Source organism: Oncorhynchus mykiss, chromosome 19 (assembly GCF_013265735.2).
Source record: "Oncorhynchus mykiss isolate Arlee chromosome 19, USDA_OmykA_1.1, whole genome shotgun sequence".
NCBI classification, from domain to species: Eukaryota; Metazoa; Chordata; class Actinopteri; order Salmoniformes; family Salmonidae; genus Oncorhynchus; species Oncorhynchus mykiss.
This window is the reverse complement of record NC_048583.1, coordinates 3,271,796-3,299,308: the sequence shown is the minus strand read 5'-3', so window position 1 is coordinate 3,299,308 and position 27,513 is coordinate 3,271,796. Positions and strand designations below refer to the sequence as shown.

General features: G+C 44.4%; 2 protein-coding genes and 27 non-coding genes across 29 annotated transcripts; 2 read left to right on the top strand and 27 right to left on the bottom strand.

Annotated features, from left to right (window-relative positions):
- Positions 1 to 203: 203 nt before the first annotated feature.
- Positions 204 to 2,609, top strand: LOC110534791 (ladderlectin-like). Its single transcript, XM_021619741.2, has 9 exons — positions 204 to 280; positions 486 to 573; positions 668 to 718; positions 836 to 892; positions 1,137 to 1,199; positions 1,472 to 1,563; positions 1,778 to 1,903; positions 2,158 to 2,257; positions 2,352 to 2,609. Exons 2-9 carry the CDS (start codon positions 513 to 515, stop codon positions 2,423 to 2,425), a joined length of 624 nt encoding a protein of 207 aa, XP_021475416.2. The 5' UTR covers positions 204 to 280; positions 486 to 512; the 3' UTR covers positions 2,426 to 2,609.
- A 1,168-nt stretch (positions 2,610 to 3,777) lies between these two features.
- LOC110519316 (zinc finger protein 2 homolog) lies at positions 3,778 to 8,497 on the bottom strand. Its single transcript, XM_021596462.2, has 4 exons — positions 8,086 to 8,497; positions 7,839 to 7,972; positions 7,298 to 7,421; positions 3,778 to 6,974 (listed from the first exon to the last, which is right to left on the bottom strand). The coding sequence occupies exons 1-4, from the start codon at positions 8,342 to 8,344 to the stop codon at positions 6,175 to 6,177; spliced, it is 1,317 nt and encodes a 438-aa protein (XP_021452137.2). The 5' UTR covers positions 8,345 to 8,497; the 3' UTR covers positions 3,778 to 6,174.
- trnay-gua lies at positions 8,487 to 8,575 on the top strand. Its single transcript is given in 2 exon segments — positions 8,487 to 8,523; positions 8,540 to 8,575. It is a non-coding gene; the product is annotated as a tRNA-Tyr (tRNA).
- Positions 8,576 to 9,191: 616 nt separating this feature from the next.
- On the bottom strand, positions 9,192 to 9,263 carry trnae-cuc. Its single transcript has one exon. It is a non-coding gene; the product is annotated as a tRNA-Glu (tRNA).
- A 109-nt stretch (positions 9,264 to 9,372) lies between these two features.
- Positions 9,373 to 9,444, bottom strand: trnae-cuc. The gene has a single exon. It is a non-coding gene; the product is annotated as a tRNA-Glu (tRNA).
- Positions 9,445 to 9,553: 109 nt separating this feature from the next.
- On the bottom strand, positions 9,554 to 9,625 carry trnae-cuc. Its single transcript has one exon. It is a non-coding gene; the product is annotated as a tRNA-Glu (tRNA).
- A 1,138-nt stretch (positions 9,626 to 10,763) lies between these two features.
- On the bottom strand, positions 10,764 to 10,835 carry trnae-cuc. The gene has a single exon. It is a non-coding gene; the product is annotated as a tRNA-Glu (tRNA).
- A 957-nt stretch (positions 10,836 to 11,792) lies between these two features.
- Positions 11,793 to 11,864, bottom strand: trnae-cuc. The gene has a single exon. It is a non-coding gene; the product is annotated as a tRNA-Glu (tRNA).
- Positions 11,865 to 12,834: 970 nt separating this feature from the next.
- trnae-cuc lies at positions 12,835 to 12,906 on the bottom strand. Its single transcript has one exon. It is a non-coding gene; the product is annotated as a tRNA-Glu (tRNA).
- A 957-nt stretch (positions 12,907 to 13,863) lies between these two features.
- trnae-cuc lies at positions 13,864 to 13,935 on the bottom strand. The gene has a single exon. It is a non-coding gene; the product is annotated as a tRNA-Glu (tRNA).
- Positions 13,936 to 14,044: 109 nt separating this feature from the next.
- trnae-cuc lies at positions 14,045 to 14,116 on the bottom strand. Its single transcript has one exon. It is a non-coding gene; the product is annotated as a tRNA-Glu (tRNA).
- Positions 14,117 to 15,073: 957 nt separating this feature from the next.
- Positions 15,074 to 15,145, bottom strand: trnae-cuc. Its single transcript has one exon. It is a non-coding gene; the product is annotated as a tRNA-Glu (tRNA).
- A 109-nt stretch (positions 15,146 to 15,254) lies between these two features.
- Positions 15,255 to 15,326, bottom strand: trnae-cuc. The gene has a single exon. It is a non-coding gene; the product is annotated as a tRNA-Glu (tRNA).
- Positions 15,327 to 16,293: 967 nt separating this feature from the next.
- trnae-cuc lies at positions 16,294 to 16,365 on the bottom strand. Its single transcript has one exon. It is a non-coding gene; the product is annotated as a tRNA-Glu (tRNA).
- A 926-nt stretch (positions 16,366 to 17,291) lies between these two features.
- Positions 17,292 to 17,363, bottom strand: trnae-cuc. Its single transcript has one exon. It is a non-coding gene; the product is annotated as a tRNA-Glu (tRNA).
- A 936-nt stretch (positions 17,364 to 18,299) lies between these two features.
- Positions 18,300 to 18,371, bottom strand: trnae-cuc. Its single transcript has one exon. It is a non-coding gene; the product is annotated as a tRNA-Glu (tRNA).
- A 109-nt stretch (positions 18,372 to 18,480) lies between these two features.
- Positions 18,481 to 18,552, bottom strand: trnae-cuc. Its single transcript has one exon. It is a non-coding gene; the product is annotated as a tRNA-Glu (tRNA).
- A 977-nt stretch (positions 18,553 to 19,529) lies between these two features.
- On the bottom strand, positions 19,530 to 19,601 carry trnae-cuc. The gene has a single exon. It is a non-coding gene; the product is annotated as a tRNA-Glu (tRNA).
- A 109-nt stretch (positions 19,602 to 19,710) lies between these two features.
- trnae-cuc lies at positions 19,711 to 19,782 on the bottom strand. Its single transcript has one exon. It is a non-coding gene; the product is annotated as a tRNA-Glu (tRNA).
- A 970-nt stretch (positions 19,783 to 20,752) lies between these two features.
- Positions 20,753 to 20,824, bottom strand: trnae-cuc. The gene has a single exon. It is a non-coding gene; the product is annotated as a tRNA-Glu (tRNA).
- A 936-nt stretch (positions 20,825 to 21,760) lies between these two features.
- trnae-cuc lies at positions 21,761 to 21,832 on the bottom strand. The gene has a single exon. It is a non-coding gene; the product is annotated as a tRNA-Glu (tRNA).
- Positions 21,833 to 21,941: 109 nt separating this feature from the next.
- On the bottom strand, positions 21,942 to 22,013 carry trnae-cuc. The gene has a single exon. It is a non-coding gene; the product is annotated as a tRNA-Glu (tRNA).
- Positions 22,014 to 22,983: 970 nt separating this feature from the next.
- trnae-cuc lies at positions 22,984 to 23,055 on the bottom strand. The gene has a single exon. It is a non-coding gene; the product is annotated as a tRNA-Glu (tRNA).
- A 936-nt stretch (positions 23,056 to 23,991) lies between these two features.
- Positions 23,992 to 24,063, bottom strand: trnae-cuc. The gene has a single exon. It is a non-coding gene; the product is annotated as a tRNA-Glu (tRNA).
- A 109-nt stretch (positions 24,064 to 24,172) lies between these two features.
- On the bottom strand, positions 24,173 to 24,244 carry trnae-cuc. Its single transcript has one exon. It is a non-coding gene; the product is annotated as a tRNA-Glu (tRNA).
- Positions 24,245 to 25,221: 977 nt separating this feature from the next.
- Positions 25,222 to 25,293, bottom strand: trnae-cuc. Its single transcript has one exon. It is a non-coding gene; the product is annotated as a tRNA-Glu (tRNA).
- A 109-nt stretch (positions 25,294 to 25,402) lies between these two features.
- Positions 25,403 to 25,474, bottom strand: trnae-cuc. Its single transcript has one exon. It is a non-coding gene; the product is annotated as a tRNA-Glu (tRNA).
- Positions 25,475 to 26,451: 977 nt separating this feature from the next.
- Positions 26,452 to 26,523, bottom strand: trnae-cuc. Its single transcript has one exon. It is a non-coding gene; the product is annotated as a tRNA-Glu (tRNA).
- A 109-nt stretch (positions 26,524 to 26,632) lies between these two features.
- Positions 26,633 to 26,704, bottom strand: trnae-cuc. The gene has a single exon. It is a non-coding gene; the product is annotated as a tRNA-Glu (tRNA).
- Between the last annotated feature and the right edge of the window lie 809 nt (positions 26,705 to 27,513).

Here is a 27,513-nt window from a genome sequence, read left to right as displayed (position 1 = left end):
CGGATGATGGACATCCACAAATTGAAACGAAACGTAACATACCATACTAACGGCAGTGTCCTGGATTTACTTTTACTATGTTATGTCATCTGAAGTATAAACACAAAGCCATAAAGTGTCAAAGTTCAACGCTGTTTCGTCATTCACGGCAAGTGCATAAGTGAAAGTTTGCGGGACACAACAGTATATAAAGAGAGCACGAATCTCCACTCATCACTCCATCACTGGCCTACCTGTGGAAGAGTACCTGAAGAAAACAGTGATTTACCTACTACAAAAGGTAAGTCCTACAGCATCTGTTGCCTAGTGTCGGACTCATTCAACATGGCTTATTTTCTCTCCCTTTCTCCGTTTAGATGTGTGTATTTACTGTGGTGATGATAAACTTTCAGCTATATTTTTAAGGTTGTCTTCTGTAGGGAAATATGATTGTGTATCATTCTCTCTAGTTGATTCTCCAACACGTTCTCTCCCTTTTCATCCAGACAAGCAGCACCACCATCATCACCACCATGAAGGTTCTGATCATCTTTGCACTACTTTGTGTCGCCCTCTCTGCTAGGGCAGCAGCAGGTAAGTCAGCCAAATACTCAACAATGTCACTAATACAGCACAGGGTAATTAATTGATACTGAATAATGACAATAGTTGTGTTTTCCCCTTTAAGTTCCTGTGGAGAGCGATGCTGTGGCGGTAGAAGAGCCAAAAAGTGCCCCAGGTTTGTAGCTCTAATTATGTTTGTACTGAGAGCAGTAACAGAGCACTGAATCAATATTTCTCCCAAATCCCAGTTGAATGAAAGTCAAATTGATTTCCTTGTTCCGTGTTTCTGCAGAGGAGGCTGTTGAGGTTGAGGCTCCTGCAGCAGAGGAGAAGCTGAGTGACGCCCCAGGTCAGTTCTTCTCTATAGGCTTTAATCAAGCAAGAGCATCAATGTCTATTGTGGAGCATCACCTCATTTGAGCATCACATCATTTCCTGATCAATAACAATTTCTTCACATTGGTACAAAACAAACGAATTAAACTACAGGCCATGTATAAAATATTAGCTATGAAAATACATATATTGAATCTCATTGTCTGTGATTTGCTGGTGGCTTTCAAAGTGATATTCTTGTCTTATTATGTGTTTAGGTGTCTTTTCAGAAGATGAGAATGAGGCAGTTGAGGTGGCTGCAGCAGCACCTAAAGATAAAGGTAGGGACTCTCCTTGATGAATGATGTTAAGTTAACCATCACTGGTTCTACTATTGATGCCTGTGTATACCGTGCAATGCATGATCACAATGAAATAATGTTTTGGTTTCCCATCAGCAGGGAGGGAAAAATCACCAGCATGACTAAATAAACATTCATGTTTTACATTATGAGATCAAACGTTTTACTTTGGAAAGTTCACACTCCTGACAATATCAACTCCTTGTATTGCGATGTCAAACCATTGTTGCATTTTATTTTCGTCTTCACAGCGGCACGCAGGTTCTGCCCTGACGGATGGTTCAGCTACCAGTCCAAGTGTTACATGTTTGTGAACACTCCTCGGTCCTGGTTCGGAGCCGAGGTAACGCACTTCTCAATGTAATATATTTAGTGTCTAAAATCTTGACCTGAATATGTTACTATGACTGCAAATTGTTCACTTTCAAAAAATGTGCGTTTGTGTCTGTATACTGTAATGTCACTATGAGGGAGCGCAACACTTTTGTTCATGTGCAGGCCTACTGTGTGAGTGTGTGCACGTGTCTCACCCCTCACCTCCCCTGCTCTTCTTTCAGGAACATTGCAATGAACTGGGCGCCAGCCTGGCCTCCGCCAGCTCCTCCCCCGAGTATCGTTACCTGCAACAGATAACCAGAACAGCCAACAGAGCCACCGCCTGGATAGGTGGATTCTACCTCCAGGTGAGAGAAAGGGTTGCCCTGAAAACCTCCGCCATCTAAGCATACGTAGCGCCCCAAGTTTTTCTGACAGTGACCGGTCAAGAAACAGTTCCGGGCCCTAGAGTTTTCCCTCAGAGCACATGGCCGGGAAACACTCTGAGCCTTGTGTTTAAATAGCTTCTGATATTTGAATCATGCAGCTAGGTATGATATCAGATCTGTTAGTGGTAAGGGACAGTAGTGCAGCTAAGTCTTATGACTCTTTGTTTTCTCAGGGAACTTGGATGTGGATCGACCGCTCAGGAATGTATTACACCAACTGGTACAGCCAGAGCACCGCAACCAGCAACCCCTGCATGTACCTGCAATCTGCTGGTAAGACATGAACCTAAAGATGTAGCATAGTCCCAGAACTAAGCCGATGAAATGACCCACATTACTTTTTTTTGTGTCATTTTTCCTTTGGTAGTGGGCCAGGGGTGGAGGAACTGCGGATGTGGCGGACAATTACCATTCATCTGCGTGCACAACTATCGCTGTTAGTCAACATTGCGAAGATACTGTTAATTGCTTGACACCTTTTCTAACCGCTTTCAATGTGGGCTGTTTACTGACTGTAAAGGACTAGTGTTCGCCAAAGGGCTAAATGTGATGCGATTTCAAATGTCATTTCCCATTTATGTATCTCAACCGTTTTTGTTTTCCAGTAATAAACATTTTTTTAAGTGCTATGACATTGTATAGGCTGGTACTTTCTGAAATATGGCAGTATTGTCTAAGACCGGTACATTTGCTTTTTTAATTCTACGCATATAAAATAGATCAGTATAAAGGATTTGAGACGAGGACAAAAAGGCTGGAGGGTCCTCAATTTATTAAGCCTCAATTTACCCATTTATCGAGATCTGTCTTGGGCTTGACATCTTTATACTGTACATGGCAGAAAAGTGAGCCGTAAAATAACCTAATCTCAAAATATGGTGGGGAAACTAACTTTAGAATTCATAGAAGATAAAATGGCACCTTTTTATAAGTTGTTCTACTCAAACAAAGCGTTTTACAATGAACGTAGGCCATACACAACCTGGAGAAAGTGCAACTAGTTATTGTCATTAAAACAATATTTATTTTCACGAAAACAAAGTGACAGGTGACAACTTGTTAAACTCAAATTCTGATGTACATTTCTGGTTGTCATTGAAATTACTATTATCATGAATAAATGTCACAGAAAAAACATAAATCTCAAGATTAAATTTATCTACGTCTTGTAATAACTTAACTCATGTCAAATGTTCACCTGTTCGTTTTCTGCTGGCTTCTTGTGACGGTAATAGCGCACCAGCCACTAATGAAAATGAGGAATGTGTAGGCCTATAACGCCACCTACTGGGCTCCATTGGCATAAACGACCAAGAGCAAAGGGAGTTGATTGAACTACTGTAGTAGGCTGGCTACACCTATAAAATGAAATAAATCGGGGTTCTACTGTAATCAGTATAATTTACTAACCAAATAAAAGTAGCTCTGGGAACTCACATCTGTCCAATCAGCCGGCCAATGTTATCTGATCAGATTTCGGCAATCAAATTGTTTTAAATGGGGCGACAGGTGGGTTCTTGGGGCAGCAGGTAGCCTAGTGGTTAAAGGGCTGGGCTAGAAACTGTAAAGGTTGCCCGATCGAATCACTGACCTGACAAGATACATATCTGTCATTCTGCCCCTAGACAAGACAGTTAACCCACGGTTCTAGGCTGTAATTATAAATAATACTTTGTTCTTAACGGTCTTGCCTAGTTAAAACAAATGGCTAATGAATAGAATGGGTTAATTAACTTGAATGGGAATGCCATTCTATTTATATGCATTTAATTCCATCAGATAACTTTAAAAAAAAACTAGGCCTAGGCATTCAACATATGGTATATTTTTGTGGAGGGGGTAATTGTCTAAGGCAGTTGTTCCCAAACATTTTATAGTCCCATACCCCTTCAAACATTCAAACTCCAGCTGCGTACCACCTCTGGCACCAGGTTCAGCAAAACACAAATGTTGTTGTTTGCCATCATTGTAAGCCTGCCACACACAAACTACACAATAAATGCATGCTGTCCACTTGAAATACTGTTGGCTGCATTAAGAGAGGATAAGCTACCATTAGCTAAAGTAATTTTGCAAACTAAAACATTATAGCTTGCTAGTTGTAATAAAAGCTGTTAACCTGTGTACTAGCTACTTGCATAGTTAGCATGTCGTACCACGAGGACAGTAAGTTAGCATTAGTTATCAAGTTAGCTAGTCAGGCTTTTCAATTAGTTACTGCAGTGGCTGTATTTATCTACATTGCTTGCTATCACATTAATTGTACATTTTATATCCAATTGAACTCATCTCATGCAATTATTTAGGCTACCGACTCCCCGAAAGTTCCTCTACTTCAGCCAGTGATTCTATACCGTATCTTGGCTCTGTTCCAGCATCTTCCATTTGGTACCCGTTACAGAAAAGTGTGTAGCTCGCCTCCGCCACCTACCAGGCTTGAATGGTTTATGAGAGCGTGAGTGGGCACAGCAGAGTGCGGAGTGTTTGTTATACTGGTACTCTCTGCGATCTATTCTGATTTATCAACCACAGAAGTATGATTTGCATGGCAATTTTTAAAAGGGCAATCCGCAGTTGCTACATCCATTTTGGACGTATAAATGAATATGTATTCTTGAAGAACATAACCTATAAATGCCTCATGAGCTAGATTCAACTGTCATACCTCATCAGAACCCCAAATACATTTTTTTTACCCCAAGAACACCAAATAGATACTTTTTAAAAATCCCAATGTTTGTAAACAAAGTAAATGTAAACAAACACTACATAGCCTCAAAACATGGTTAAAAATATCATTTTGATATCACGGTTGGTCAGTCCTTGCATCCATAGCTCTGTCTATGAATTTGAGAGTTGGTACATTACTTCAGCCCCCTCCTTGTGCTTTGTTACCAAAAACAGGGGTGGCTCGGACGCTTTTGTTATTGTTTCAACTGCTGATTGCAGCTTTAAGATGAAAGTGAAAGAAATAAAAAGTTATTCTAGCAACACTTAATACCCAGACCAAGTGAAATACGTATGGTCAAGAACTGTTTTCCCAATGAAATACAACAGTATATGTTATGCTATATACGTGGACAGAATCAGGACAGAACACAATATTTTATCATTACAACGTTAAAGCATGGATTGGATATAATGTACACAGTGAATACCAGCTGATTTGTCAAAATTACATTTGTTAAAACAAACAAATAAAATATATGTAGGCTAATATTTGTAGTACAGTAAAAAAGGTCAGTAGGGAAAACGACCTTGATCAGAATAAACTTTGTTTTCACTAGCCGCAAGGTCAAAACTGGCTATATCGTAAAAATGTATGTATTTTCATTTTTGCTCTTCATGTTAAGGTTAGGGTTAGGTATAAGAATAGCAGTGTGGTTAGGTTTAAAATCAAAATGTAAAAAGAGAAACTGTAGAAACGGGCGGGTTTATGACTTTGTAGCTGTGGAAGCTAGTGACGACCAATAAACTTTGAGAGAAACCTAACTCAACAGGGGGAGATCTATTTCTGTCCAATCAGAATGTGAAGGGATGATTTGGCTTTGTGTGTCAATCCCCTCACACTATTGTTACCGCCACAGTAATGATAGAAGTTGTAGTAGTAACTGTCGATGTACTTCGTAATCGTGCAAATTAAAATGTCAGCTAAAATTTAACTAAACATTGATCAAATTACCTAAAATAACAATGTGATATTATAAGAAAAAACAATAAATGTATGCACAGGTCAATCTGTCCCACACACATGTAGACACTTTACTAGAAACACTCAAGTCTCCTCAACAAAGCAATAGAATACGCAGAGTTCAACAAACTTGGTTTTAGGTTTAGAATTTCCCCCATGATAGCACAAGACCACTAGCATGGGTACCAGTCTGTTTAGCTAACATACCACTCCTTGTACTCTGTGCCATTGCCAAACAATAACGTTATTTCCAACAACAAATCAGCAACTCCTCACAAAATCCAGCTGCATATTAAACGCTGAGATTGAAGAAAGGCCAGTCTCTGTGGCCCATAGCACAAGGAGTGGAACGTTAGCTAAACAGACTGGTACCCAGACTACAAGACCACAACATTCTAGTCAGAACGCAGATTAGAACGTTACAGCCATGGAACATTTGGTGCCAACAAGTAAACATAGACGGTAGTTTGCTGCAGTTACTCTGTAGATCTACAGCTCTTTAATCTACACACGAGTGTTTCTCCAGGCAGTGTTTCTGAGTGAAACACTTGCCACACAGCTCACAGCCAAAGGGTTTCTCCCCAGTGTGAACCCTCTTGTGAGTTTTAAGGTTACAGAGGTAGGCAAAGCTCTTGCCGCAGTAGTTGCAGATGAACGGACGCTCCCCCGTGTGAGTGAACTGGTGGGTCTTAAGAGTTTGTTTCGTACCGAAAGCCTTCCCGCATATCTCGCAGCCAAAAGCCCTGCTGTGACTGGTGGAGTGTGCGATGAGAGCTTTCTTATTGTGAAACGTCTTGCCGCACGTCTCGCAGTCCAACCTTGAACCGAAGCCGTGAGCTGCCACCATGTGATTCTTCAGGCTCTGGGTGTGGCAGAACGCCTTTCCACACTCCCCGCACTCGTGATTCCCCTCCCCTCCCCTGTGACAGAGCTGGTGCTTCTTGAGGTTGTTAATCTGGGAGAAACCCTTGCCGCACTGCTTGCAGACGAACGGCCTCTCCCTCGTGTGAACCCGCTCGTGGATTATCACCTGGCTACGGTAGTTGAAGCGTTTGTTGCAGTATGAACAGGCGTGCATTTCCCTGCCCGTGAGGTGGTCGACCATCTTGTTTTCTGCGACACTGGGGGTGAAGCTGGGGATGTCGCTCTCTGACCCCGGCTCAGACTTGACCCACATCTCCAGCTCCTCGCTGAAGTCTTGGCTGGTGTCTTCTTCCTCTGGCTCTGCTGTGGAGTTGTGGTACGCCTCTGACTGGCTCTCGTCCATGGCCTGGAAATCATCTTTTAGGGACAGGCCATCTGCAGAAACAGTGAGAGTCAAGTGACGGTTTTTGAGCATTTGTTGACAATGACAACGTAGTTTAGTGCGAAGTATCAGAACAACATGCGTTTTAACATTCAAGTTAGTTTTCATTTAAAGTCGGTTTTAACATAAGATAAGATAGATAAGCTAACAACTGGTTTATCCCTGTTGGGAAATGTTGGTTGCGGCTCCTAGCATACATACATGCACATATTCAAATAGAGAAGGGCCAGTAAACACAGGTAGAAAAAGTGCAGTTCACACAACAGAACACTGTCAACATGATCACAGTGTTAGTAGTATTGTCAGATATAACTACCATTTCCTTCTCCACCGATAATGATGTGCTCTGCTTCCTCCGGGTGACTAGCTTTCACAACCTCCTCCGGCCTGTCCTCACCTTTAGGGTCTGGTTGTAAAATGACCTGTTTCACATCAGGACACTGCAACAAATAGGAGGTTAAATGTTTAAACTATCATTATACCACTTCTATAACATACAAGCCATTGCACTCCAAAGCTAACGTTGTATGTGGACACAAACTGAACAACATGGGTGAGTGACTGCCACTGACCGACAGGACCTTCGTATTTTAGATCAATACTTTTCTCTCTGACACACTGGGTTTCTAATGTGATATGAAAACATGGACTGCTACACTCGCTATTCATTGGTTGTCAATATGCCGTTAAAGATTTTTTTTAAAGTGGGCAATTTGGTAAAACAAGAACATAATGAGAGGTGTTGTTCCATCCTAGTCTTATAATTAATTTATACAATACACCATCCATATAGCTAGGCCAACATTGACATGCAGCAGTTCAGGGACCAGACACCATAAATATGAGTGTCAACCAACTTCTTCCTTCACTGTTCTGCGCTGAGGTGCACTGGTTTCTCCCAATTCGATGGCAGCATCCACTCCATAGTGCCTCTCACTCACAACCAACTGCTTGTCCGGAAACCTGTGGTCCCCCACGCCTTTATTATTCTCTGCACACAACAATAAAAGGGTGATGTTTGCTACTTATAGTGACTTTCAACGTGCATGATTACACAGAGCAAGCTACAGTCGCTACAAGAGAACATCGTCACACTCAACTTACGGATCTCGTCGCAAAGCTGAACTTCTAAAGATATATCAACAGAAGAGGTGCCCCGCTTTGGTCTCTCGGTCCCGAGCTCGATTTGCATACAGTACAATGCCTTCCGAAGAGCGTCGTTCTCTCCCTGTTGTCGGGATATCTCCGAGAATAGTAGGGCAGAACTGTAATCGACCAGTTTTGTAATCTCTGCAACGGCAGACGTCGTCAGCATCTCCATAATTGAAGAAAGTTGTGCCTGGAAAGACCCGTTTGGAGACATGTCGACAGTTCTGACGAGGGCTCAATACACGGAAATCTCACGATTGCTGAATGGTCGACGTTGATCAACATCCGGTAGAGAAGACTAAACTCAACGCTACGACATAAACATGTACCTTTTGCTCCAAGGATTTTTTCATGTCCCTTCGATAGCTCAGTTGGTAGAGCGGAGGACTGTAGAACGCAAAATGCTGAAATCCTTAGGTCGCTGGTTCAAATCCGGCTCGAAGGAGGACAATTTTTCATCAATGCCATAATATTTTTACCTGTTGTTCGCACATCCCCCTATAGAGAATAATATGTACATTTCCAGTTTCTTAAAGAAAAGTCAAGGTATACGAATCCAATCAGAATTCAAAACACTCAAGTTTATCCACAGTTCTCTAAAATCCATCACTCAGTTGCTAGAGCGGAAGACTGTAGAACACTAAATGCTGAAATCCGGATCGAAAAAGGAACCTTTTCCTACCTCATAAATGCGCCTAAAAGATATACATTTGCCTGTTGTTCGCACATTCCCCGATAGAGAACAAACGTGCATTTCCAGTTTCCTAATTAAAAAACAATCCAAGCTAACTCACAAATGAGGAAAAATGAAGTCAGTTGGTAGAGCGGAGGACTGCAGAACGGTGAATGCTTATATCCTTAGATCGCTGTTTCAAATCCGTGTCGAAGGAGGATATTTTTGTATTCATGTCATAAATGTAGCATTAACCATAGATTTATTCAAAAGTACACAATGGCATATAATATATTTTTATAGTGGTGATAGGTTCGTAATTTGAAGTGCAACAACCTACTAAATTCATAGTGACAGGATGCACAACTAAACAAGGAGCATAGACTATTTCCTTTACCGGGAATCGAACCCGGGCCGCGGCGGTGAGAGCGCCGAATCCTAACCACTAGACCACCAGGGAAGGGTACTAGAGTGCAAATCGGTTCCCAGTGTGAGCTGGTACATATGTGCGATAACCTTCCATATTCATAGTGACAGGTTGCACAAGTAAACATGTAGCAAAAGAGTAGTTCCCTGACCGGGAATCGAACCCGGGCCGCGGCGGTGAGAGCGCCGAATCCTAACCACTAGACCACCAGGGAAGGGTACTAGAGTGCAAATCGGTTCCCAGTGTGAGCTGGTACATATGTGCGATAACCTTCCATATTCATAGTGACAGGTTGCACAAGTAAACATGTAGCAAAAGAGTAGTTCCCTGACCGGGAATCGAACCCGGGCCGCGGCGGTGAGAGCGCCGAATCCTAACCACTAGACCACCAGGGAAGGGTACTAGAGTGAAAATCGATTCCCTGTGTGAGCTGGTACATACAGTTGAAGTCGTAAGTTTCCATCCACTTAGGCTGGAGTCATTAAAACCTGTTTGTCAACCCCTCCACACATTTCTTGTTAACAAACTATAGTTTTGGCAGTCGGTTAGGACATCTACTTTGTGCATGACACAAGTAATTTTTCCAACAATTGTTTACAGACCGATTATTTCACTTATAATTCAGTGTATCACAAATCCAGTGGGTCAGAAGTTTACATACACTAAGTTGGCTGTGCCTTTAAACAGTTTGGAAAATTCCCGAAAATGATGTCATGGCTTTAGAAGCTTCTGATAGGCTAATTGACATCCTTTGAGTCAATTGGAGGTGTACCTGTAGATGTATTTCAAGGCCTACCTTCAAACTCAGTGCCTCTTTGCTTGACTCCATGGGAAAACCAAAGGAAATCAGCCAAGACCTCAGAAAAAAAATGTAGACCTCCACAAATCTGGTTCATCCTTGGGAGCAATTTCCAAACGCCTGAAGGTACCTCGCTCATCTGTAGAAACAATAGTACGCAAGTATAAACACCATGGGACCACGCAGGCGTCATACCACTCAGGAAGGAGACGCGTTCTGTCTCCTAGAGATGAACGTACTTTGGGTCGAAAAGTGCAAATCCATCCCAGAACTACAGCAAAGGACCTTGTGAAGATGCTGGAGGAAACAGGTACAAAATGGTCTATATCCACAGGCAAACGAGTCCTATATCGAAAAGGGCTCGCAAGCCAAACCGTGAAGCACAGCATCATGTTGGGGGTGCTTTGCTGCAGGAGGGTCTGGTGCACCACTAGAACACCTGGGAAGGACACTGCAGGGCAAATCAGTTTGCAATTTGAAGTGGTACATATGTGCAACAACCTACTAAATTCATAGTGACAGGATGCACAACTAAACAAGGAGCATAGACTATTTCCTTTACCGGGAATCAAACCCGGGCCGCGGCGGTGAGAGCGCCGAATCCTAACCACTAGACCACCAGGGAAGGGTACTAGAGTGCAAATCGGTTCCCAGTGTGAGCTGGTACATATGTGCGATAACCTTCCATATTCATAGTGACAGGTTGCACAAGTAAACATGTAGCAAAAGAGTAGTTCCCTGACCGGGAATCGAACCCGGGCCGCGGCGGTGAGAGCGCCGAATCCTAACCACTAGACCACCAGGGAAGGGTACTAGAGTGAAAATCGGTTCCCAGTGTGAGCTGGTACATACAGTTGAAGTCGTAAGTTTCCATCCACTTAGGCTGGAGTCATTAAAACCTGTTTGTCAACCCCTCCACACATTTCTTGTTAACAAACTATAGTTTTGGCAGTCGGTTAGGACATCTACTTTGTGCATGACACAAGTAATTTTTCCAACAATTGTTTACAGACCGATTATTTCACTTATAATTCAGTGTATCACAAATCCAGTGGGTCAGAAGTTTACATACACTAAGTTGGCTGTGCCTTTAAACAGTTTGGAAAATTCCCGAAAATGATGTCATGGCTTTAGAAGCTTCTGATAGGCTAATTGACATCCTTTGAGTCAATTGGAGGTGTACCTGTAGATGTATTTCAAGGCCTACCTTCAAACTCAGTGCCTCTTTGCTTGACTCCATGGGAAAACCAAAGGAAATCAGCCAAGACCTCAGAAAAAAAATGTAGACCTCCACAAATCTGGTTCATCCTTGGGAGCAATTTCCAAACGCCTGAAGGTACCTCGCTCATCTGTAGAAACAATAGTACGCAAGTATAAACACCATGGGACCACGCAGGCGTCATACCGCTCAGGAAGGAGACGCGTTCTGTCTCCTAGAGATGAACGTACTTTGGGTCGAAAAGTGCAAATCCATCCCAGAACTACAGCAAAGGACCTTGTGAAGATGCTGGAGGAAACAGGTACAAAATGGTCTATATCCACAGGCAAACGAGTCCTATATCGAAAAGGGCTCGCAAGCCAAACCGTGAAGCACAGCATCATGTTGGGGGTGCTTTGCTGCAGGAGGGTCTGGTGCACCACTAGAACACCTGGGAAGGACACTGCAGGGCAAATCAGTTTGCAATTTGAAGTGGTACATATGTGCAACAACCTACTAAATTCATAGTGACAGGATGCACAACTAAACAAGGAGCATAGACTATTTCCTTTACCGGGAATCGAACCCAGGCCGCGGCGGTGAGAGCGCCGAATCCTAACCACTAGACCACCAGGGAAGGGTACTAGAGTGAAAATCGGTTCCCAGTGTGAGCTGGTACATACAGTTGAAGTCGTAAGTTTCCATCCACTTAGGCTGGAGTCATTAAAACCTGTTTGTCAACCCCTCCACACATTTCTTGTTAACAAACTATAGTTTTGGCAGTCGGTTAGGACATCTACTTTGTGCATGACACAAGTAATTTTTCCAACAATTGTTTACAGACCGATTATTTCACTTATAATTCAGTGTATCACAAATCCAGTGGGTCAGAAGTTTACATACACTAAGTTGGCTGTGCCTTTAAACAGTTTGGAAAATTCCCGAAAATGATGTCATGGCTTTAGAAGCTTCTGATAGGCTAATTGACATCCTTTGAGTCAATTGGAGGTGTACCTGTAGATGTATTTCAAGGCCTACCTTCAAACTCAGTGCCTCTTTGCTTGACTCCATGGGAAAACCAAAGGAAATCAGCCAAGACCTCAGAAAAAAAATGTAGACCTCCACAAATCTGGTTCATCCTTGGGAGCAATTTCCAAACGCCTGAAGGTACCTCGCTCATCTGTAGAAACAATAGTACGCAAGTATAAACACCATGGGACCACGCAGGCGTCATACCGCTCAGGAAGGAGACGCGTTCTGTCTCCTAGAGATGAACGTACTTTGGGTCGAAAAGTGCAAATCCATCCCAGAACTACAGCAAAGGACCTTGTGAAGATGCTGGAGGAAACAGGTACAAAATGGTCTATATCCACAGGCAAACGAGTCCTATATCGAAAAGGGCTCGCAAGCCAAAGAACACATCCCAACCGTGAAGCACAGCATCATGTTGGGGGTGCTTTGCTGCAGGAGGGTCTGGTGCACCACTAGAACACCTGGGAAGGACACTGCAGGGCAAATCAGTTTGCAATTTGAAGTGGTACATATGTGCAACAACCTACTAAATTCATAGTGACAGGTTGCACAAGTAAACAAGGAGCATAGACTATTTCCCTGACCGGGAATCGAACCCGGGCCACGGCGGTGAGAGCGCCGAATCCTAACCACTAGACCACCAGGGAAGGGTACTAGAGTGAAAATCGGTTCCCAGTGTGAGCTGGTACATACAGTTGAAGTCGTAAGTTTCCATCCACTTAGGCTGGAGTCATTAAAACCTGTTTGTCAACCCCTCCACACATTTCTTGTTAACAAACTATAGTTTTGGCAGTCGGTTAGGACATCTACTTTGTGCATGACACAAGTAATTTTTCCAACAATTGTTTACAGACCGATTATTTCACTTATAATTCAGTGTATCACAAATCCAGTGGGTCAGAAGTTTACATACACTAAGTTGGCTGTGCCTTTAAACAGTTTGGAAAATTCCCGAAAATGATGTCATGGCTTTAGAAGCTTCTGATAGGCTAATTGACATCCTTTGAGTCAATTGGAGGTGTACCTGTAGATGTATTTCAAGGCCTACCTTCAAACTCAGTGCCTCTTTGCTTGACTCCATGGGAAAACCAAAGGAAATCAGCCAAGACCTCAGAAAAAAAATGTAGACCTCCACAAATCTGGTTCATCCTTGGGAGCAATTTCCAAACGCCTGAAGGTACCTCGCTCATCTGTAGAAACAATAGTACGCAAGTATAAACACCATGGGACCACGCAGGCGTCATACCGCTCAGGAAGGAGACGCGTTCTGTCTCCTAGAGATGAACGTACTTTGGGTCGAAAAGTGCAAATCCATCCCAGAACTACAGCAAAGGACCTTGTGAAGATGCTGGAGGAAACAGGTACAAAATGGTCTATATCCACAGGCAAACGAGTCCTATATCGAAAAGGGCTCGCAAGCCAAACCGTGAAGCACAGCATCATGTTGGGGGTGCTTTGCTGCAGGAGGGTCTGGTGCACCACTAGAACACCTGGGAAGGACACTGCAGGGCAAATCAGTTTGCAATTTGAAGTGGTACATATGTGCAACAACCTACTAAATTCATAGTGACAGGATGCACAACTAAACAAGGAGCATAGACTATTTCCTTTACCGGGAATCGAACCCAGGCCGCGGCGGTGAGAGCGCCGAATCCTAACCACTAGACCACCAGGGAAGGGTACTAGAGTGCAAATCGGTTCCCAGTGTGAGCTGGTACATATGTGCGATAACCTTCCATATTCATAGTGACAGGTTGCACAAGTAAACATGTAGCAAAAGAGTAGTTCCCTGACCGGGAATCGAACCCGGGCCGCGGCGGTGAGAGCGCCGAATCCTAACCACTAGACCACCAGGGAAGGGTACTAGAGTGAAAATCGGTTCCCAGTGTGAGCTGGTACATACAGTTGAAGTCGTAAGTTTCCATCCACTTAGGCTGGAGTCATTAAAACCTGTTTGTCAACCCCTCCACACATTTCTTGTTAACAAACTATAGTTTTGGCAGTCGGTTAGGACATCTACTTTGTGCATGACACAAGTAATTTTTCCAACAATTGTTTACAGACCGATTATTTCACTTATAATTCAGTGTATCACAAATCCAGTGGGTCAGAAGTTTACATACACTAAGTTGGCTGTGCCTTTAAACAGTTTGGAAAATTCCCGAAAATGATGTCATGGCTTTAGAAGCTTCTGATAGGCTAATTGACATCCTTTGAGTCAATTGGAGGTGTACCTGTAGATGTATTTCAAGGCCTACCTTCAAACTCAGTGCCTCTTTGCTTGACTCCATGGGAAAACCAAAGGAAATCAGCCAAGACCTCAGAAAAAAAATGTAGACCTCCACAAATCTGGTTCATCCTTGGGAGCAATTTCCAAACGCCTGAAGGTACCTCGCTCATCTGTAGAAACAATAGTACGCAAGTATAAACACCATGGGACCACGCAGGCGTCATACCGCTCAGGAAGGAGACGCGTTCTGTCTCCTAGAGATGAACGTACTTTGGGTCGAAAAGTGCAAATCCATCCCAGAACTACAGCAAAGGACCTTGTGAAGATGCTGGAGGAAACAGGTACAAAATGGTCTATATCCACAGGCAAACGAGTCCTATATCGAAAAGGGCTCGCAAGCCAAACCGTGAAGCACAGCATCATGTTGGGGGTGCTTTGCTGCAGGAGGGTCTGGTGCACCACTAGAACACCTGGGAAGGACACTGCAGGGCAAATCAGTTTGCAATTTGAAGTGGTACATATGTGCAACAACCTACTAAATTCATAGTGACAGGATGCACAACTAAACAAGGAGCATAGACTATTTCCTTTACCGGGAATCGAACCCGGGCCGCGGCGGTGAGAGCGCCGAATCCTAACCACTAGACCACCAGGGAAGGGTACTAGAGTGCAAATCGGTTCCCAGTGTGAGCTGGTACATATGTGCGATAACCTTCCATATTCATAGTGACAGGTTGCACAAGTAAACATGTAGCAAAAGAGTAGTTCCCTGACCGGGAATCGAACCCGGGCCGCGGCGGTGAGAGCGCCGAATCCTAACCACTAGACCACCAGGGAAGGGTACTAGAGTGAAAATCGGTTCCCAGTGTGAGCTGGTACATACAGTTGAAGTCGTAAGTTTCCATCCACTTAGGCTGGAGTCATTAAAACCTGTTTGTCAACCCCTCCACACATTTCTTGTTAACAAACTATAGTTTTGGCAGTCGGTTAGGACATCTACTTTGTGCATGACACAAGTAATTTTTCCAACAATTGTTTACAGACCGATTATTTCACTTATAATTCAGTGTATCACAAATCCAGTGGGTCAGAAGTTTACATACACTAAGTTGGCTGTGCCTTTAAACAGTTTGGAAAATTCCCGAAAATGATGTCATGGCTTTAGAAGCTTCTGATAGGCTAATTGACATCCTTTGAGTCAATTGGAGGTGTACCTGTAGATGTATTTCAAGGCCTACCTTCAAACTCAGTGCCTCTTTGCTTGACTCCATGGGAAAACCAAAGGAAATCAGCCAAGACCTCAGAAAAAAAATGTAGACCTCCACAAATCTGGTTCATCCTTGGGAGCAATTTCCAAACGCCTGAAGGTACCTCGCTCATCTGTAGAAACAATAGTACGCAAGTATAAACACCATGGGACCACGCAGGCGTCATACCGCTCAGGAAGGAGACGCGTTCTGTCTCCTAGAGATGAACGTACTTTGGGTCGAAAAGTGCAAATCCATCCCAGAACTACAGCAAAGGACCTTGTGAAGATGCTGGAGGAAACAGGTACAAAATGGTCTATATCCACAGGCAAACGAGTCCTATATCGAAAAGGGCTCGCAAGCCAAAGAACACATCCCAACCGTGAAGCACAGCATCATGTTGGGGGTGCTTTGCTGCAGGAGGGTCTGGTGCACCACTAGAACACCTGGGAAGGACACTGCAGGGCAAATCAGTTTGCAATTTGAAGTCGATATGTGCAACAACCTACTAAATTCATAGTGACAGGTTGCACAAGTAAACAAGGAGCATAGACTATTTCCCTGACCGGGAATCGAACCCGGGCCGCGGCGGTGAGAGCGCCGAATCCTAACCACTAGACCACCAGGGAAGGGTACTAGAGTGAAAATCGGTTCCCAGTGTGAGCTGGTACATACAGTTGAAGTCGTAAGTTTCCATCCACTTAGGCTGGAGTCATTAAAACCTGTTTGTCAACCCCTCCACACATTTCTTGTTAACAAACTATAGTTTTGGCAGTCGGTTAGGACATCTACTTTGTGCATGACACAAGTAATTTTTCCAACAATTGTTTACAGACCGATTATTTCACTTATAATTCAGTGTATCACAAATCCAGTGGGTCAGAAGTTTACATACACTAAGTTGTCATGGCTTTAGAAGCTTCTGATAGGCTAATTGACATCCTTTGAGTCAATTGGAGGTGTACCTGTAGATGTATTTCAAGGCCTACCTTCAAACTCAGTGCCTCTTTGCTTGACTCCATGGGAAAACCAAAGGAAATCAGCCAAGACCTCAGAAAAAAAATGTAGACCTCCACAAATCTGGTTCATCCTTGGGAGCAATTTCCAAACGCCTGAAGGTACCTCGCTCATCTGTAGAAACAATAGTACGCAAGTATAAACACCATGGGACCACGCAGGCGTCATACCGCTCAGGAAGGAGACGCGTTCTGTCTCCTAGAGATGAACGTACTTTGGGTCGAAAAGTGCAAATCCATCCCAGAACTACAGCAAAGGACCTTGTGAAGATGCTGGAGGAAACAGGTACAAAATGGTCTATACCCACAGGCAAACGAGTCCTATATCGAAAAGGGCTCGCAAGCCAAAGAACACATCCCAACCGTGAAGCACAGCATCATGTTGGGGGTGCTTTGCTGCAGGAGGGTCTGGTGCACCACTAGAACACCTGGGAAGGACACTGCAGGGCAAATCAGTTTGCAATTTGAAGTCGATATGTGCAACAACCTACTAAATTCATAGTGACAGGTTGCACAAGTAAACAAGGAGCATAGACTATTTCCCTGACCGGGAATCGAACCCGGGCCGCGGCGGTGAGAGCGCCGAATCCTAACCACTAGACCACCAGGGAAGGGTACTAGAGTGAAAATCGGTTCCCAGTGTGAGCTGGTACATACAGTTGAAGTCGTAAGTTTCCATCCACTTAGGCTGGAGTCATTAAAACCTGTTTGTCAACCCCTCCACACATTTCTTGTTAACAAACTATAGTTTTGGCAGTCGGTTAGGACATCTACTTTGTGCATGACACAAGTAATTTTTCCAACAATTGTTTACAGACCGATTATTTCACTTATAATTCAGTGTATCACAAATCCAGTGGGTCAGAAGTTTACATACACTAAGTTGTCATGGCTTTAGAAGCTTCTGATAGGCTAATTGACATCCTTTGAGTCAATTGGAGGTGTACCTGTAGATGTATTTCAAGGCCTACCTTCAAACTCAGTGCCTCTTTGCTTGACTCCATGGGAAAACCAAAGGAAATCAGCCAAGACCTCAGAAAAAAAATGTAGACCTCCACAAATCTGGTTCATCCTTGGGAGCAATTTCCAAACGCCTGAAGGTACCTCGCTCATCTGTAGAAACAATAGTACGCAAGTATAAACACCATGGGACCACGCAGGCGTCATACCGCTCAGGAAGGAGACGCGTTCTGTCTCCTAGAGATGAACGTACTTTGGGTCGAAAAGTGCAAATCCATCCCAGAACTACAGCAAAGGACCTTGTGAAGATGCTGGAGGAAACAGGTACAAAATGGTCTATATCCACAGGCAAACGAGTCCTATATCGAAAAGGGCTCGCAAGCCAAAGAACACATCCCAACCGTGAAGCACAGCATCATGTTGGGGGTGCTTTGCTGCAGGAGGGTCTGGTGCACCACTAGAACACCTGGGAAGGACACTGCAGGGCAAATCAGTTTGCAATTTGAAGTGGTACATATGTGCAACAACCTACTAAATTCATAGTGACAGGATGCACAACTAAACAAGGAGCATAGACTATAGACTATTTCCTTTACCGGGAATCGAACCCGGGCCGCGGCGGTGAGAGCGCCGAATCCTAACCACTAGACCACCAGGGAAGGGTACTAGAGTGCAAATCGGTTCCCAGTGTGAGCTGGTACATATGTGCGATAACCTTCCATATTCATAGTGACAGGTTGCACAAGTAAACATGTAGCAAAAGAGTAGTTCCCTGACCGGGAATCGAACCCGGGCCACGGCGGTGAGAGCGCCGAATCCTAACCACTAGACCACCAGGGAAGGGTACTAGAGTGAAAATCGGTTCCCAGTGTGAGCTGGTACATACAGTTGAAGTCGTAAGTTTCCATCCACTTAGGCTGGAGTCATTAAAACCTGTTTGTCAACCCCTCCACACATTTCTTGTTAACAAACTATAGTTTTGGCAGTCGGTTAGGACATCTACTTTGTGCATGACACAAGTAATTTTTCCAACAATTGTTTACAGACCGATTATTTCACTTATAATTCAGTGTATCACAAATCCAGTGGGTCAGAAGTTTACATACACTAAGTTGGCTGTGCCTTTAAACAGTTTGGAAAATTCCCGAAAATGATGTCATGGCTTTAGAAGCTTCTGATAGGCTAATTGACATCCTTTGAGTCAATTGGAGGTGTACCTGTAGATGTATTTCAAGGCCTACCTTCAAACTCAGTGCCTCTTTGCTTGACTCTATGGGAAAACCAAAGGAAATCAGCCAAGACCTCAGAAAAAAAATGTAGACCTCCACAAATCTGGTTCATCCTTGGGAGCAATTTCCAAACGCCTGAAGGTACCTCGCTCATCTGTAGAAACAATAGTACGCAAGTATAAACACCATGGGACCACGCAGGCGTCATACCGCTCAGGAAGGAGACGCGTTCTGTCTCCTAGAGATGAACGTACTTTGGGTCGAAAAGTGCAAATCCATCCCAGAACTACAGCAAAGGACCTTGTGAAGATGCTGGAGGAAACAGGTACAAAATGGTCTATATCCACAGGCAAACGAGTCCTATATCGAAAAGGGCTCGCAAGCCAAAGAACACATCCCAACCGTGAAGCACAGCATCATGTTGGGGGTGCTTTGCTGCAGGAGGGTATGGTGCACCACTAGAACACCTGGGAAGGACACTGCAGGGCAAATCAGTTTGCAATTTGAAGTGGTACATATGTGCAACAACCTACTAAATTCATAGTGACAGGATGCACAACTAAACAAGGAGCATAGACTATAGACTATTTCCTTTACCGGGAATCGAACCCGGGCCGCGGCGGTGAGAGCGCCGAATCCTAACCACTAGACCACCAGGGAAGGGTACTAGAGTGCAAATCGGTTCCCAGTGTGAGCTGGTACATATGTGCGATAACCTTCCATATTCATAGTGACAGGTTGCACAAGTAAACATGTAGCAAAAGAGTAGTTCCCTGACCGGGAATCGAACCCGGGCCGCGGCGGTGAGAGCGCCGAATCCTAACCACTAGACCACCAGGGAAGGGTACTAGAGTGAAAATCGGTTCCCAGTGTGAGCTGGTACATACAGTTGAAGTCGTAAGTTTCCATCCACTTAGGCTGGAGTCATTAAAACCTGTTTGTCAACCCCTCCACACATTTCTTGTTAACAAACTATAGTTTTGGCAGTCGGTTAGGACATCTACTTTGTGCATGACACAAGTAATTTTTCCAACAATTGTTTACAGACCGATTATTTCACTTATAATTCAGTGTATCACAAATCCAGTGGGTCAGAAGTTTACATACACTAAGTTGGCTGTGCCTTTAAACAGTTTGGAAAATTCCCGAAAATGATGTCATGGCTTTAGAAGCTTCTGATAGGCTAATTGACATCCTTTGAGTCAATTGGAGGTGTACCTGTAGATGTATTTCAAGGCCTACCTTCAAACTCAGTGCCTCTTTGCTTGACTCCATGGGAAAACCAAAGGAAATCAGCCAAGACCTCAGAAAAAAAATGTAGACCTCCACAAATCTGGTTCATCCTTGGGAGCAATTTCCAAACGCCTGAAGGTACCTCGCTCATCTGTAGAAACAATAGTACGCAAGTATAAACACCATGGGACCACGCAGGCGTCATACCGCTCAGGAAGGAGACGCGTTCTGTCTCCTAGAGATGAACGTACTTTGGGTCGAAAAGTGCAAATCCATCCCAGAACTACAGCAAAGGACCTTGTGAAGATGCTGGAGGAAACAGGTACAAAATGGTCTATATCCACAGGCAAACGAGTCCTATATCGAAAAGGGCTCGCAAGCCAAAGAACACATCCCAACCGTGAAGCACAGCATCATGTTGGGGGTGCTTTGCTGCAGGAGGGTCTGGTGCACCACTAGAACACCTGGGAAGGACACTGCAGGGCAAATCAGTTTGCAATTTGAAGTGGTACATATGTGCAACAACCTACTAAATTCATAGTGACAGGATGCACAACTAAACAAGGAGCATAGACTATTTCCCTGACCGGGAATCGAACCCGGGCCGCGGCGGTGAGAGCGCCGAATCCTAACCACTAGACCACCAGGGAAGGGTACTAGAGTGAAAATCGGTTCCCAGTGTGAGCTGGTACATACAGTTGAAGTCGTAAGTTTCCATCCACTTAGGCTGGAGTCATTAAAACCTGTTTGTCAACCCCTCCACACATTTCTTGTTAACAAACTATAGTTTTGGCAGTCGGTTAGGACATCTACTTTGTGCATGACACAAGTAATTTTTCCAACAATTGTTTACAGACCGATTATTTCACTTATAATTCAGTGTATCACAAATCCAGTGGGTCAGAAGTTTACATACACTAAGTTGTCATGGCTTTAGAAGCTTCTGATAGGCTAATTGACATCCTTTGAGTCAATTGGAGGTGTACCTGTAGATGTATTTCAAGGCCTACCTTCAAACTCAGTGCCTCTTTGCTTGACTCCATGGGAAAACCAAAGGAAATCAGCCAAGACCTCAGAAAAAAAATGTAGACCTCCACAAATCTGGTTCATCCTTGGGAGCAATTTCCAAACGCCTGAAGGTACCTCGCTCATCTGTAGAAACAATAGTACGCAAGTATAAACACCATGGGACCACGCAGGCGTCATACCGCTCAGGAAGGAGACGCGTTCTGTCTCCTAGAGATGAACGTACTTTGGGTCGAAAAGTGCAAATCCATCCCAGAACTACAGCAAAGGACCTTGTGAAGATGCTGGAGGAAACAGGTACAAAATGGTCTATATCCACAGGCAAACGAGTCCTATATCGAAAAGGGCTCGCAAGCCAAAGAACACATCCCAACCGTGAAGCACAGCATCATGTTGGGGGTGCTTTGCTGCAGGAGGGTATGGTGCACCACTAGAACACCTGGGAAGGACACTGCAGGGCAAATCAGTTTGCAATTTGAAGTGGTACATATGTGCAACAACCTACTAAATTCATAGTGACAGGATGCACAACTAAACAAGGAGCATAGACTATAGACTATTTCCTTTACCGGGAATCGAACCCGGGCCGCGGCGGTGAGAGCGCCGAATCCTAACCACTAGACCACCAGGGAAGGGTACTAGAGTGCAAATCGGTTCCCAGTGTGAGCTGGTACATATGTGCGATAACCTTCCATATTCATAGTGACAGGTTGCACAAGTAAACATGAAGCAAAAGAGTAGTTCCCTGACCGGGAATCGAACCCGGGCCGCGGCGGTGAGAGCGCCGAATCCTAACCACTAGACCACCAGGGAAGGGTACTAGAGTGAAAATCGGTTCCCAGTGTGAGCTGGTACATACAGTTGAAGTCGTAAGTTTCCATCCACTTAGGCTGGAGTCATTAAAACCTGTTTGTCAACCCCTCCACACATTTCTTGTTAACAAACTATAGTTTTGGCAGTCGGTTAGGACATCTACTTTGTGCATGACACAAGTAATTTTTCCAACAATTGTTTACAGACCGATTATTTCACTTATAATTCAGTGTATCACAAATCCAGTGGGTCAGAAGTTTACATACACTAAGTTGGCTGTGCCTTTAAACAGTTTGGAAAATTCCCGAAAATGATGTCATGGCTTTAGAAGCTTCTGATAGGCTAATTGACATCCTTTGAGTCAATTGGAGGTGTACCTGTAGATGTATTTCAAGGCCTACCTTCAAACTCAGTGCCTCTTTGCTTGACTCCATGGGAAAACCAAAGGAAATCAGCCAAGACCTCAGAAAAAAAATGTAGACCTCCACAAATCTGGTTCATCCTTGGGAGCAATTTCCAAACGCCTGAAGGTACCTCGCTCATCTGTAGAAACAATAGTACGCAAGTATAAACACCATGGGACCACGCAGGCGTCATACCGCTCAGGAAGGAGACGCGTTCTGTCTCCTAGAGATGAACGTACTTTGGGTCGAAAAGTGCAAATCCATCCCAGAACTACAGCAAAGGACCTTGTGAAGATGCTGGAGGAAACAGGTACAAAATGGTCTATATCCACAGGCAAACGAGTCCTATATCGAAAAGGGCTCGCAAGCCAAAGAACACATCCCAACCGTGAAGCACAGCATCATGTTGGGGGTGCTTTGCTGCAGGAGGGTCTGGTGCACCACTAGAACACCTGGGAAGGACACTGCAGGGCAAATCAGTTTGCAATTTGAAGTGGTACATATGTGCAACAACCTACTAAATTCATAGTGACAGGATGCACAACTAAACAAGGAGCATAGACTATTTCCCTGACCGGGAATCGAACCCGGGCCGCGGCGGTGAGAGCGCCGAATCCTAACCACTAGACCACCAGGGAAGGGTACTAGAGTGAAAATCGGTTCCCAGTGTGAGCTGGTACATACAGTTGAAGTCGTAAGTTTCCATCCACTTAGGCTGGAGTCATTAAAACCTGTTTGTCAACCCCTCCACACATTTCTTGTTAACAAACTATAGTTTTGGCAGTCGGTTAGGACATCTACTTTGTGCATGACACAAGTAATTTTTCCAACAATTGTTTACAGACCGATTATTTCACTTATAATTCAGTGTATCACAAATCCAGTGGGTCAGAAGTTTACATACACTAAGTTGTCATGGCTTTAGAAGCTTCTGATAGGCTAATTGACATCCTTTGAGTCAATTGGAGGTGTACCTGTAGATGTATTTCAAGGCCTACCTTCAAACTCAGTGCCTCTTTGCTTGACTCCATGGGAAAACCAAAGGAAATCAGCCAAGACCTCAGAAAAAAAATGTAGACCTCCACAAATCTGGTTCATCCTTGGGAGCAATTTCCAAACGCCTGAAGGTACCTCGCTCATCTGTAGAAACAATAGTACGCAAGTATAAACACCATGGGACCACGCAGGCGTCATACCGCTCAGGAAGGAGACGCGTTCTGTCTCCTAGAGATGAACGTACTTTGGGTCGAAAAGTGCAAATCCATCCCAGAACTACAGCAAAGGACCTTGTGAAGATGCTGGAGGAAACAGGTACAAAATGGTCTATATCCACAGGCAAACGAGTCCTATATCGAAAAGGGCTCGCAAGCCAAAGAACACATCCCAACCGTGAAGCACAGCATCATGTTGGGGGTGCTTTGCTGCAGGAGGGTATGGTGCACCACTAGAACACCTGGGAAGGACACTGCAGGGCAAATCAGTTTGCAATTTGAAGTGGTACATATGTGCAACAACCTACTAAATTCATAGTGACAGGATGCACAACTAAACAAGGAGCATAGACTATAGACTATTTCCTTTACCGGGAATCGAACCCGGGCCGCGGCGGTGAGAGCGCCGAATCCTAACCACTAGACCACCAGGGAAGGGTACTAGAGTGCAAATCGGTTCCCAGTGTGAGCTGGTACATATGTGCGATAACCTTCCATATTCATAGTGACAGGTTGCACAAGTAAACATGTAGCAAAAGAGTAGTTCCCTGACCGGGAATCGAACCCGGGCCGCGACGGTGAGAGCGCCGAATCCTAACCACTAGACCACCAGGGAAGGGTACTAGAGTGAAAATCGGTTCCCAGTGTGAGCTGGTACATACAGTTGAAGTCGTAAGTTTCCATCCACTTAGGCTGGAGTCATTAAAACCTGTTTGTCAACCCCTCCACACATTTCTTGTTAACAAACTATAGTTTTGGCAGTCGGTTAGGACATCTACTTTGTGCATGACACAAGTAATTTTTCCAACAATTGTTTACAGACCGATTATTTCACTTATAATTCAGTGTATCACAAATCCAGTGGGTCAGAAGTTTACATACACTAAGTTGGCTGTGCCTTTAAACAGTTTGGAAAATTCCCGAAAATGATGTCATGGCTTTAGAAGCTTCTGATAGGCTAATTGACATCCTTTGAGTCAATTGGAGGTGTACCTGTAGATGTATTTCAAGGCCTACCTTCAAACTCAGTGCCTCTTTGCTTGACTCTATGGGAAAACCAAAGGAAATCAGCCAAGACCTCAGAAAAAAAATGTAGACCTCCACAAATCTGGTTCATCCTTGGGAGCAATTTCCAAACGCCTGAAGGTACCTCGCTCATCTGTAGAAACAATAGTACGCAAGTATAAACACCATGGGACCACGCAGGCGTCATACCGCTCAGGAAGGAGACGCGTTCTGTCTCCTAGAGATGAACGTACTTTGGGTCGAAAAGTGCAAATCCATCCCAGAACTACAGCAAAGGACCTTGTGAAGATGCTGGAGGAAACAGGTACAAAATGGTCTATATCCACAGGCAAACGAGTCCTATATCGAAAAGGGCTCGCAAGCCAAAGAACACATCCCAACCGTGAAGCACAGCATCATGTTGGGGGTGCTTTGCTGCAGGAGGGTATGGTGCACCACTAGAACACCTGGGAAGGACACTGCAGGGCAAATCAGTTTGCAATTTGAAGTGGTACATATGTGCAACAACCTACTAAATTCATAGTGACAGGATGCACAACTAAACAAGGAGCATAGACTATAGACTATTTCCTTTACCGGGAATCGAACCCGGGCCGCGGCGGTGAGAGCGCCGAATCCTAACCACTAGACCACCAGGGAAGGGTACTAGAGTGCAAATCGGTTCCCAGTGTGAGCTGGTACATATGTGCGATAACCTTCCATATTCATAGTGACAGGTTGCACAAGTAAACATGTAGCAAAAGAGTAGTTCCCTGACCGGGAATCGAACCCGGGCCGCGGCGGTGAGAGCGCCGAATCCTAACCACTAGACCACCAGGGAAGGGTACTAGAGTGAAAATCGGTTCCCAGTGTGAGCTGGTACATACAGTTGAAGTCGTAAGTTTCCATCCACTTAGGCTGGAGTCATTAAAACCTGTTTGTCAACCCCTCCACACATTTCTTGTTAACAAACTATAGTTTTGGCAGTCGGTTAGGACATCTACTTTGTGCATGACACAAGTAATTTTTCCAACAATTGTTTACAGACCGATTATTTCACTTATAATTCAGTGTATCACAAATCCAGTGGGTCAGAAGTTTACATACACTAAGTTGGCTGTGCCTTTAAACAGTTTGGAAAATTCCCGAAAATGATGTCATGGCTTTAGAAGCTTCTGATAGGCTAATTGACATCCTTTGAGTCAATTGGAGGTGTACCTGTAGATGTATTTCAAGGCCTACCTTCAAACTCAGTGCCTCTTTGCTTGACTCCATGGGAAAACCAAAGGAAATCAGCCAAGACCTCAGAAAAAAAATGTAGACCTCCACAAATCTGGTTCATCCTTGGGAGCAATTTCCAAACGCCTGAAGGTACCTCGCTCATCTGTAGAAACAATAGTACGCAAGTATAAACACCATGGGACCACGCAGGCGTCATACCGCTCAGGAAGGAGACGCGTTCTGTCTCCTAGAGATGAACGTACTTTGGGTCGAAAAGTGCAAATCCATCCCAGAACTACAGCAAAGGACCTTGTGAAGATGCTGGAGGAAACAGGTACAAAATGGTCTATATCCACAGGCAAACGAGTCCTATATCGAAAAGGGCTCGCAAGCCAAAGAACACATCCCAACCGTGAAGCACAGCATCATGTTGGGGGTGCTTTGCTGCAGGAGGGTCTGGTGCACCACTAGAACACCTGGGAAGGACACTGCAGGGCAAATCAGTTTGCAATTTGAAGTGGTACATATGTGCAACAACCTACTAAATTCATAGTGACAGGATGCACAACTAAACAAGGAGCATAGACTATAGACTATTTCCTTTACCGGGAATCGAACCCGGGCCGCGGCGGTGAGAGCGCCGAATCCTAACCACTAGACCACCAGGGAAGGGTACTAGAGTGCAAATCGGTTCCCAGTGTGAGCTGGTACATATGTGCGATAACCTTCCATATTCATAGTGACAGGTTGCACAAGTAAACATGTAGCAAAAGAGTAGTTCCCTGACCGGGAATCGAACCCGGGCCGCGGCGGTGAGAGCGCCGAATCCTAACCACTAGACCACCAGGGAAGGGTACTAGAGTGAAAATCGGTTCCCAGTGTGAGCTGGTACATACAGTTGAAGTCGTAAGTTTCCATCCACTTAGGCTGGAGTCATTAAAACCTGTTTGTCAACCCCTCCACACATTTCTTGTTAACAAACTATAGTTTTGGCAGTCGGTTAGGACATCTACTTTGTGCATGACACAAGTAATTTTTCCAACAATTGTTTACAGACCGATTATTTCACTTATAATTCAGTGTATCACAAATCCAGTGGGTCAGAAGTTTACATACACTAAGTTGTCATGGCTTTAGAAGCTTCTGATAGGCTAATTGACATCCTTTGAGTCAATTGGAGGTGTACCTGTAGATGTATTTCAAGGCCTACCTTCAAACTCAGTGCCTCTTTGCTTGACTCCATGGGAAAACCAAAGGAAATCAGCCAAGACCTCAGAAAAAAAATGTAGACCTCCACAAATCTGGTTCATCCTTGGGAGCAATTTCCAAACGCCTGAAGGTACCTCGCTCATCTGTAGAAACAATAGTACGCAAGTATAAACACCATGGGACCACGCAGGCGTCATACCGCTCAGGAAGGAGACGCGTTCTGTCTCCTAGAGATGAACGTACTTTGGGTCGAAAAGTGCAAATCCATCCCAGAACTACAGCAAAGGACCTTGTGAAGATGCTGGAGGAAACAGGTACAAAATGGTCTATATCCACAGGCAAACGAGTCCTATATCGAAAAGGGCTCGCAAGCCAAAGAACACATCCCAACCGTGAAGCACAGCATCATGTTGGGGGTGCTTTGCTGCAGGAGGGTCTGGTGCACCACTA

Excerpts from the sequence above, each read along its gene's own strand:
- LOC110534791 (XM_021619741.2), top strand. The coding sequence starts at position 513 with ATGAAGGTTCTGATCATCTTTGCACTACTTTGTGTCGCCCTCTCTGCT. Across the intron at positions 574-667 it reads CTCTGCTAGGGCAGCAGCAG|TTCCTGTGGAGAGCGATGCT; the intron begins GTAAGTCAGCCA and ends TTCCCCTTTAAG. Across the intron at positions 1,564-1,777 it reads GGTCCTGGTTCGGAGCCGAG|GAACATTGCAATGAACTGGG; the intron begins GTAACGCACTTC and ends CTCTTCTTTCAG.
- LOC110519316 (XM_021596462.2), bottom strand. The coding sequence starts at position 8,344 with ATGTCTCCAAACGGGTCTTTCCAGGCACAACTTTCTTCAATTATGGAG. Across the intron at positions 7,973-8,085 it reads TCAGCTTTGCGACGAGATCC|AGAATAATAAAGGCGTGGGG; the intron begins GTAAGTTGAGTG and ends TGTTGTGTGCAG. Across the intron at positions 6,975-7,297 it reads TATCGGTGGAGAAGGAAATG|ATGGCCTGTCCCTAAAAGAT; the intron begins GTAGTTATATCT and ends CTGTTTCTGCAG.